Source organism: Hibiscus syriacus, unplaced genomic scaffold (assembly GCF_006381635.1).
Source record: "Hibiscus syriacus cultivar Baekdansim isolate YM2019G1 unplaced genomic scaffold, ASM638163v2 tig00111954_pilon, whole genome shotgun sequence".
NCBI classification, from domain to species: domain Eukaryota; kingdom Viridiplantae; phylum Streptophyta; class Magnoliopsida; order Malvales; family Malvaceae; genus Hibiscus; species Hibiscus syriacus.
The window spans coordinates 112,820-122,918 of record NW_024063221.1 but is presented as its reverse complement, the minus strand read 5'-3'; the positions used below and the strand labels follow the sequence as shown (position 1 = coordinate 122,918).

General features: G+C 30.9%; 1 protein-coding gene across 1 annotated transcript; it reads left to right on the top strand.

Annotated features, from left to right (window-relative positions):
* The first annotated feature begins 2,892 nt into the window (after positions 1-2,892).
* Positions 2,893-7,800, top strand: LOC120173517 (peroxisomal fatty acid beta-oxidation multifunctional protein AIM1-like). Its single transcript, XM_039180660.1, has 18 exons — positions 2,893-3,042; positions 3,147-3,218; positions 3,319-3,381; positions 3,487-3,543; positions 3,634-3,701; positions 3,785-3,866; positions 3,990-4,045; positions 4,151-4,453; positions 4,588-4,674; positions 4,888-5,062; positions 5,160-5,281; positions 5,390-5,553; positions 5,643-5,897; positions 6,063-6,184; positions 6,273-6,394; positions 6,615-6,763; positions 7,082-7,220; positions 7,665-7,800. The coding sequence occupies exons 1-18, from the start codon at positions 2,949-2,951 to the stop codon at positions 7,707-7,709; spliced, it is 2,175 nt and encodes a 724-aa protein (XP_039036591.1). The 5' UTR covers positions 2,893-2,948; the 3' UTR covers positions 7,710-7,800.
* The last annotated feature ends 2,299 nt before the right edge of the window (positions 7,801-10,099 follow it).

The window sequence follows — 10,099 nt, the reverse complement described above, 5'->3', positions numbered from 1 at the left end:
TTTTTTTACAATTTTTTGTAAATTCTTTCTCTCCATCATTTCTTTGATTCTTCTATACTCTCATCAACACTTTATCCTCAATATACCTTTTTTGAAAAACAATATTGTAATTATATTTTTTATTTTTTATTTTATTTGATTTATTAAATAAAATTACACCATGAAAAAGAATAGAATCATATATTACAAATTTGAAAAAAATCTCGAACAACTTGACTTGACTTGATTCGACTCAAATTTCTTAAATTCGACTACAAAATTTTCTTTAATAAAATTTAAATGATAAATAGATCTCATCAACTCGATTAATTTAAATTTTTTTACTTTACTCTATTGAATATTCACTTTAAATTTAAGATACTATTGATATAGATTCGACTAATAGTGTTACCATACAAACTACCAAAGATTTGTCCCTACTCCCTATCACTAGTTTATATAGACTTTGAATGTCAAGTTAACATTTTGTAACTTAGAACTTAGTGGATAAAGTCAATAGGAGTTCCGCAGCATTAAGAAAAATGACTTTCAAACAACATGAAAGGGTATGCTTCGGCACTTGCCAACTTGGAAGATTTTAAATTATTTGTAATAATTTCTAAACTTTCAAAAAAAATAATTATTAAATTTATTAAAATATATTTTTTATACATTTAATACTTATTTCATAACAATTTCATAAATTTAACGATCATTTTATATTCTCTCTGTCTCGTTAAATCTATCTCTTGTCTATTTTTTAATCAATTTTTTTAAACTTGACTAATTATTATTTAAAATTTATTACTGATAAAATTATGAAAAACATATTTTAAAAAATTAAATTAAATAGTTTTAAATATATTTTTATAAAATATAATTACTTAAAATAATTAAAATAATAATGATCAAAGTTTAAATTATTTTTAAAAAACAAAAATATTTTTAGTGAGAGAGAGAAAAGTATTTTGATTAATGTAATATATTTTATGTTATATTTTAAAGTCATTAGTCTTTTTCTAGTGCTGGTTTCAACTACCAAAGTAGGGACAGGAAAGGTTTGTGACTCAACCACTTTGAGTTCATATGGAATTCAAACCACATTCATTACTTATTCTCAGAAGCCATCACGTAAAAGGCAATCGTAGTTTGCCGTATCGTTGACCCGTGATTCACACCACCCTTGACGCCCAGACCAGGATCACTAACATAATGTGAAAAGGGGGACCCATGATAAAAGATTAATGCGCATCGAGTTTACTTATGGTGGTGGACCCCAAGGTTCTATCGACTAAAACTTTATATTACTATTTCTCATGTTTTTATAAAAAAAACAAATTAACAATTGATTATTTGGTTTGTTGAATTATTAGATAGTAAATAAATAAATATACGATATGTTGTGTTGTGTTGTTGAAAATAATAAAAATTTACGGTACAATTGATTGAATCAAATTTTGTTTATTTATTTACTTATTATTAAATTAATAATTTAATTGGTTGAATATGATTTGATCAATCAAATAATAAAATTAATTAGTATAACATTAATTTTAAAATATATTTTTAATTAAAATTAAAATAATATCTTTTATCGATACACTGCCCGTATAATTGATATAATACGTGGTAAATTTAACGTGTGAAACCTACCTAAAAATATTAACAGTTTGATATAAAATCAAACATTAATTAAAAAAAAAAGACGAAGATATGTTTCTTCGAAACATCTCGTTTCATAGAAAGGCAAATCCAAAGGTTGACTGTGGTTGTTACAAACGACATAGTTCTGTGCATCTTTACCACCACACCACGATTTTCATGAGATTCGGGTCGGACCGCCAACGACAAAAAATCTTCGTTACAGGGCTCTACTTTTCGCGGAAAAATTTAAAATAAAAGGGTGGGAAACTGATCAATTTTTATTGATAGGTGGAAAATTGAAATAAATGGAGTATTTAATTTATATCAACGTTGTAAACAGAATTATAAAGCTAATATTTTCTGCTATTTTTTATAATTTAATTCATATATATTATACCTTTAATTATGAATTTGATTTATATTCTAATTTTTTAATAAATTTAATCCTTAACGCTTATTAAATAAAATATGTAAATTATATGTTTAAAATTTTAGAATCATAGTCAAATTAATATAATATAAAACATCAAGGATTAAATTTATTATTATATCATAAAATTAACTCGAAATATTAAAATAGTGATGAATCATTTCAATTTTGGATAAAATACACAAACGTCCCAACTATAATATACTACTTTATTAAGTCTTTTGACTATTAAAAGTTGTAAAATTGTCTCTCAACTATAGACATTACTTTTTTAGTCCCCCAACTATTAAAAAATATAAAATGATCACCCAATTATTCATTACGTTTCAAACTCATCATTTTTCGTTATAAAATTGATGACAACTTAAATTGGATATTAACTTGCTGATTGAGATATGTATATGATCTTAAAGTCTCAAACGACTATTATATTCTGGTCAGTAGATTAAAGTATAACTCAAACTACTATTAATTTTTTAACAAAATGATGGGCTTAAAGCATAATAAATAGTTGAATTATTATAATTTTTAATAGTCGAAGACTCAACAAAATAATATCTTATAGTTAAAAAATTATTTTATAAATTTTATTAGTCAGAGATATTAATAAAGCTTTTATCGAGGAACATTTTTATACTTCGCCCACTAATTTTTCACTTTCAAGACTAATATAAGTTTAAATAACTCCTTTTTCTGACGGACTAATAGAGTTTTTAATTAGTTTTAAGTCAACCCTAAATATATATCAAGTCAAATCTTCGTTTCCAATTTCTCCACTAAACGGGCTATATAAATAAACCCAAAGCAAATAGCAGTCCAAGTTACATGCCATTCTCGTCGGAAAATCGATAGAAAAAACGAAGGCGAAATAAATTAATAAAGAGCCAAACGAGTGATGTCGCAAACACGAGTGACAATGGAGCTCGTAAACGACGCCGTTGCTGTTATCACCATCTTAAATCCTCCCGTGAACGCCATGACTATTCCCGGTAAGCTCTGCAAGCTGAGTCGCTTATGTTTCTCTTTTTTTTAGTTCTTCAATTTTGACGCGGCGAATTGATTTATTTTTCTTCTTTTTTTTCAACCGTTGCAGTAATTGCGGGATTGATGGAGAAATTTGATGAGGCTTCGAGGAGAAACGATGTCAAAGCGGTTGTTTTAACTGGTGAGTTCTCATTCATTTCAATGGAAACTATTTTCATGATTTTCTCTTGTTAAAACTTTATTATAGAATTCTATTTATATGTTTGATTTTGTTGATCAAGGCAATGGAGGAAGGTTTTCTGGTGGTTTTGATATCAATGTTTTCCAGAAAGTTCACGAAACCGGTATGAGTTGATAATTGGTTAGATTCTTCGCAGTTCTTATTGTACGGATAGTTTTACTGATTTACAATTTAATGAGTGGAAATTTACATAATGATGCTTAAACAGGTGATGCATCTGTGATGCCTGATGTGTCCGTTGATCTTGTCCTCAATGCTATCGAAGGTCTTTCCTCATTTATTTACTTACTGTAATTGTTTATTTTCACTGTTGTTTATAGCTCATCTTATGTTGTTGTTTTTCAAATCCTCTCAGAATGCAAGAAACCTGTTGTGGCAGCCGTTGAAGGATTAGCTCTTGGAGGCGGCTTAGAATTGGCGATTGTTTGTTTCTTATTTCTATTTGATTATTCACCAGTATGATTGTTAATTTGCTCAGTTGTCTAATCCATGTTATTCTTATGCAGGCTTGCCATGGACGTATTGCTTCCCCTAAAGCTCAACTTGGCTTGCCAGAATTGTCACTTGGAGTGATTCCAGGGCTTGGAGGTATGGCCACCAGAGTAATTTAGAGAAAATAAACATGTTAAGATGTGCAATTATTTTGAGTTTGAAATGATAACCAACTTCACAAGCTTTGACTGACTTGTTGTAATATGTCACTTCCAAAAGGCACACAACGTCTTCCGAGGCTCATCGGGCTGCAAAAGGCTATCGAAATTATGCTGGTAGTACTTGCTGTCTTGGATGCTTTCCGAAAATTTTAATGTCTCGTAATTAATTCTTTATTGTTATCTATCCCGTTCGTCACTATATGTATAATGCTATTGCAGTCATCAAAACCAATCATGTCTGAAGGAGGAAAGAAACTGGGTCTTATCGATGCTATTGTCCCTTCAGAAGAGTTGCTGAAAGTTTCTTGCAGGTGGGCGTTAGACATTGCAGAGAAACGTAAACCATGGACACGTTCTCTTCACAGAACGGACAAGATTGGATCCGTCTCGGAAGCAAAGGAGGTGATAAGAATTGCAAGACAACAAACCAGAAGGACTGCCCCAAATTTGCCTCAGCATCAGGCCTGCCTAGATGTAATTGAGGAGGGGATTGTTCATGGGGGATGTCATGGAATTTTAAAGGTATTTTTAGGACCCCTTGCATTTAATCTTCTATGTGATAATGTCTAGTCTCATAAGAATCTCTACTCAGTTGCACCTAAAGATTTAGTTTGCTATACCTATTCATGTTTTCACGTAGGGATTTATCTATGCAGGAGGTCAAAGTTGCTAAGAAGTTAGTCCTTCAAGACACTGCAAAAGGTCTTGTCCATTCGTTCTTTGCCCGGCGTGCTACGTCAAAGGTAATTGCTCAGCAATAATTAGAGAGGCCAAATTATAAAATTTTAGGACGGCTAAAACAGATTATCAATAAAAGATACAAAGAAAATGTAAAAATGTATGATAATTTAAATTTTTAGCAATGTGAAATCAAACTTTAAACTAACATATTGAAGTCTCGCAAACCAATTGGGATCTTCTATTGTATTGTTTCCCCTGAAGTTTTACTTTTGCAGGTTCCAAATGTTACTGACCTTGGTCTAAAACCTAGGCAAATAAAGAAAGTTGCCATTATTGGTGGAGGCCTAATGGGATCGGGAATAGCAACGGCTCTTACAGTGAGCAATATATTTGTCCTTCTCAAGGAAGTTAACCCTGAATATCTCCAGAAGGGGATAAAAACGATTCATGGTGATTTTAATAGTTTCTCATTCTTTTAATAGCCGGTGAAAAGGCATTCTGATTCTGGTTTTTAAATAGTTATTTTATTTACATGTAATTCTGGCAGAAAATGTTGGAGCTTTAGTTAGTAGAGAGAAATTGACAAAGGATGAGTCGGAAAAAGCTCTTTCAATGCTTAAAGGAGTTTTGGATTACTCTGAGTTTAAAGATGTAGACATGGTAATTGAGGTGAGCTATGTCATGGAATTTATAACATGTCCTTTCTCATAATTTGTCAATCTCTACTTGCAATTTTGTTTTCTGTGATGAAATATTCTCTAATGTTCCTCTTTTCAGGCTGTCGTTGAAAATGTTCCTTTAAAGCAAAGAATTTTTAGTGAAATAGAGAAGGCCTGCCCTCCTCACTGTATTTTGGCGACAAACACATCCACTATTGACCTCAATTTAGTTGCAGAAAAAACAAAATCACCAGATCGTGTTGTAGGAGCTCACTTTTTCAGGTTATCAAATTCATTTCCCTTTTTATTAATAATTAGTTGGTCCAACTTTTTTTTATCTTCTCATTTCATTTGGCTCTCTCATTTGTCAGCCCTGCCCATGTGATGCCCCTTTTGGAGATTGTACGTACACAAAAAACTTCCCCACAAGCCATCCTTGATCTTGTGGCAATGGGGAAAGTCATAAAGAAAGTTCCCGTCGTGGTCGGTAATTGCACCGGCTTTGCGGTCAACCGGACATTCTTCCCATACTCGCAAGGTGCACATTTGTTGGTCAATTTAGGTGTTGACTTGTTCAGAATCGACCGGGTGATCAGCAATTTCGGCATTCCTATTGGTCCTTTCCAGTAAGCTTCTTTCCTTAGCTTGGATAGCATTTTCATGAACTGAGTACATATGTTTCGGATTCGGATGTGAGTGTTAGATACGGTGTTAGATAAATAATACATATGAACTTGTCGATTCTAGATGGATGGTGATAAGTTAATGCTTCTCTTTTGGTATACTTGCAGACTGCAAGACGTATCAGGGTACGGAGTGTTCTTGGCAGTTTGGGAAGAATTTTCAAAGTCGTTCCCGGATCGAGTATTCATATCTCCATTGATTGAACTTTTGATGAAAAATGGACGAAATGGTAAAGAAAACCATAGTTTTGTTCATATGAGATTCTTTTTTTTGGCGTTAGTTGTGGAGGGAATTTATGAAGTTATGGTAATTTCCAGGGAAAATCAACGGGAAGGGATATTATAGTTATGAGAAGGGAAGCAAGACAAAACCTGATCCTTCGATATTTCCTATTATTGAAGAGTGTCGACAGCAAACTAAACTTATGCCCGGTGGAAAGGTAGGGTCACTTCACTTGCCTACAAATATATATAATGATTAAAATTTTGAGTTGGGATGTTATCTTGGTTTCATCCCTAACCTAGTCTAAAATAGTAAAAACCTGAAAATATTAGAATATTGATTCGGACAGATATAATTCAAAATTCAAATTGATCTTATGTGCGAATGTCCATGGCCATCAAATCAGGTAATGAATTGTTATTGGAATTGTTTGACAGCCTATAACAGTTACTGATAAACAAATCCTGGAGATGGTATTATTCCCAGTAGTCAACGAGGCATGTCGGGTTCTGGATGAAGGAGTCGTGGTTCAACCATCGCACCTTGATACTGCATCTGTTCTTGGAATGAGCTTCCCTTCTTACCGGTAAGTCCTCTCTTCTTTTATTTTATCTTATTCATGCCCGATTTGGTAAATTCATTATGTCATTGCAAAAGATTATTTTAAGATATTTGCTTGATAATAAACTTGGTATAAAAAAAGTTTTCTTTAGAAAATTGTTGTATACGTAGAATGTATGTACATTTCCAATGGACTATATTATCTTATAATCATCTAAACTATTCAAAAAGTATTTACTTGCTTAAAAAATATTTTTGTAGTATTCCTGTTGTCCTCGTTATGTGTGTGTCCCACAATTCTCCCACATCTCTTTAACGGCCGTTATGTCATTTCTTTTGGCAGTGGTGGTATAGTGTTTTGGGCAGATACCATTGGAGCAAAGCATGTGTATGAAAGTCTAAAGAAATGGTCAGAAATGTACGGTAGCTTCTATAAACCTTCAAAGTATTTGGAAGAAAGAGCCATTAAGGACATCCCATTGGTAAGAACTTTATATTCCCTTTTTGTTTGTAGTTTCCATTATCCAGAATTCGATCATCATCTTTAGATAGATAGGTGAAAAACCGATTTATAAATTAAAGAGTTAATTGCATGATACATACTCAAACTATGATATTCATTTTAAATTAGTCCTTAAACTTTTAAATATTCTAAATTCATCCCCAAACTATGACTGTCATTCTAAATTAATCCTTATACATTTTAACATATCAAATTCATCCCAGACTACGACTCTCGTTCTAAATTAATCTCCGAATTTTTTAACATTCCAATAACTTCTCCTTAAATCATTCAAAAATTTGGATTCAAAAGCTTGGAAATCAATATTGAAGTTCTATCGATAATGTTATCATAGAACCTTTAATTATTAAACCAAACAAGTACAGATGAGATATTGACATGCTCACCCTTTATGTATTTGCAGAGTGCAACGCCAACATCGTCTACATCATCAAAGTCAAGGCTTTAAGGCTAATAATAAAGTAGACGCGGCAAAGCCACTCAGCTTCGTGACGCATATAAAGGGAAAAAAACATAACGTTGTGAATTGTAATAATACAATAGTACTTAATATCGTATTAATTTAAATCGTATCAGTCTAAAACTGATACGCACTAGTTTAGGTTTATATTCATTTACAATTTTGGTGTTTTTCAGTTGTTTAAGTGTGTTTCCAACTCATTTAGATGAATATCGACCATATCGGTGTATATATATTTGAATGGATGGATATATTATTTTAAATTATTTTTTAATCTTTTTTTATCTTACTATTGTCATAACCACTTCTTAAAAAATTAAAAAATGGATTTTAAAATAATTATGATTTTATTTTAGAAAATTGAGATTTTTTATGAAATTTGATTTGGAGTTGTCTAGCTTTGGGTTAGATAGGTCGAATACTTACAAATATCTTTTAAAATAATTTTGAGAAAATAATTTTAAAGACAAAAGTTGGTCTACGTTTATCAAATATTCAATTTAAAGGGATTTAAGAGTCGATTACGCGTGTCAAAATGGTAATCACCCCACAACGCTCAAGATTGGTACCTAATCATTTATACATTAATGTGATAGTGGAAATTATATATTCGAATAAAAAAATTAAAATACAATCCTTTTTATTGAATAATTGATTAAAATTTCCGAATCATAAAATAACACAAAAATTGACTCGATTTATTTTAAGTTTATTTTTCTTTCGAATGTCGTTGAATTGCACTACTATAAAGTAGTACTTTTCATACCCATTCTATGGCAAGTGTTCTTGAAAATGCTCAAGCAAGAGATATGAAAATAATATTGACAAATCAAAGGAGAATTTTGTAATTTTTAAAAATATTAACTCCGTACGTATGTATGTATGTACGTATATACGTATGTACGTATATGTATGATCGCATGTAGAAAATCCTCTACGGATTAATACGAGATTTTATAAATATTACAAATTTTCAATATTTTTATTGATTATTTGTAATATAATTTAATATATGATCATACATTATTTTTTAGCATTAGATTTATTATTTATTAGGAATTAATATAAAGTTAAAACAATTATCTTTAGTTTATTGCTATTAGGATATCTTTACTTATTACATAGTTGGGTTACAACAAGGATTCCTCCTCACCTATATAAAGAAGGCTCCTCACACCATTATAAACACATCAACTTTTATTTGAATAATAATACAATGTGAGTACGTTTTTGCAAGAGCTGATTGCCTTATGCTTTTGAAGCTTCTTTCCTTTGAGTTCTTTTCAAATTCTTAAGAGATAGAGAACTTCACACTCCAGTGTTCCTTTTCATTGCGATTAAGAGGACTGGTTAGAGTCGTATTATCGAGTTTACATTTTCATTGCAACTAGGAGGGTTCAATAGGACATTTATCCTCCTATCTTCATCTTCAACAAATCCATTATCTTTTTTCCTCAATTATTGTTTTTACCTCTATAGGCTAAGTTTAATTTTTCTATTACATATCTCTATTTTATCTTTATCTATTCTTATCTTTATTTTATCCATCTTTTTTATCTTTATTTTTCATGATCTTAACCTTTGTTTCATTATCTCAATTTCCAGCAACCCTAATCTAAATACCGACATTCTTTATAACCGCCAATAATGTAACATTCCAAAATCAGGGCTAGTGACTAAAATGTAAGTTTTGAAACTTTGAGGTATGATTTCAAAAAAATGGAAAAGTTAAGGGACTTAATTGGAAATTATTTGGGAAAGACTAATTAGAAAAGAAGGAAGAGCAAAAAGGTCTTTCAATCAGAATGAATAAAAAATTCATTAGGAGTGTTTTTATAAACACGTGGAAGGAAATGAAAAGTATCAGAGATATCTAGAATAATTTCTCCATCTTTTCTTCCTCCTCTCTACGTGAGTGCTTGGCTAAGGTGAGTTTGTTTCCTATTGATTATTTCTTTCAATTTAAAGTTGGTTTTGATTCTTGAAGTGCTAAGAAAGCTTAAGGAAAGCTTTAGGAGTCTTAAAACTCAAAGATGAATAAGTTATGAAAGATTTAAAGTAAAGATTTTTTAAGTGAATTATTGGAAGAGAGTTAGTAAGTGAAGTTTGAGGTCATTTTTGACTTGTCAGTGGTCTAATTAAGAAGTTAAAAGTAATAAAAGTGAATTAAGAACATGTTGAAAATTTAGTAAGATTATTGGTTTCAAGAATTATAATGATATATTGAAGATGATGATGAGTTATATGGATATTAGATGGTATGAGTAAGTATAGTTGAGGTTAATGGTATGAAAGGAGTTCAAAATGAGAGGTTTAAGTAAGCTTTGGTAAATTTTTGGGTTAAAGAAGAGTGTTATGGGCATGGTGTATCAGTACTG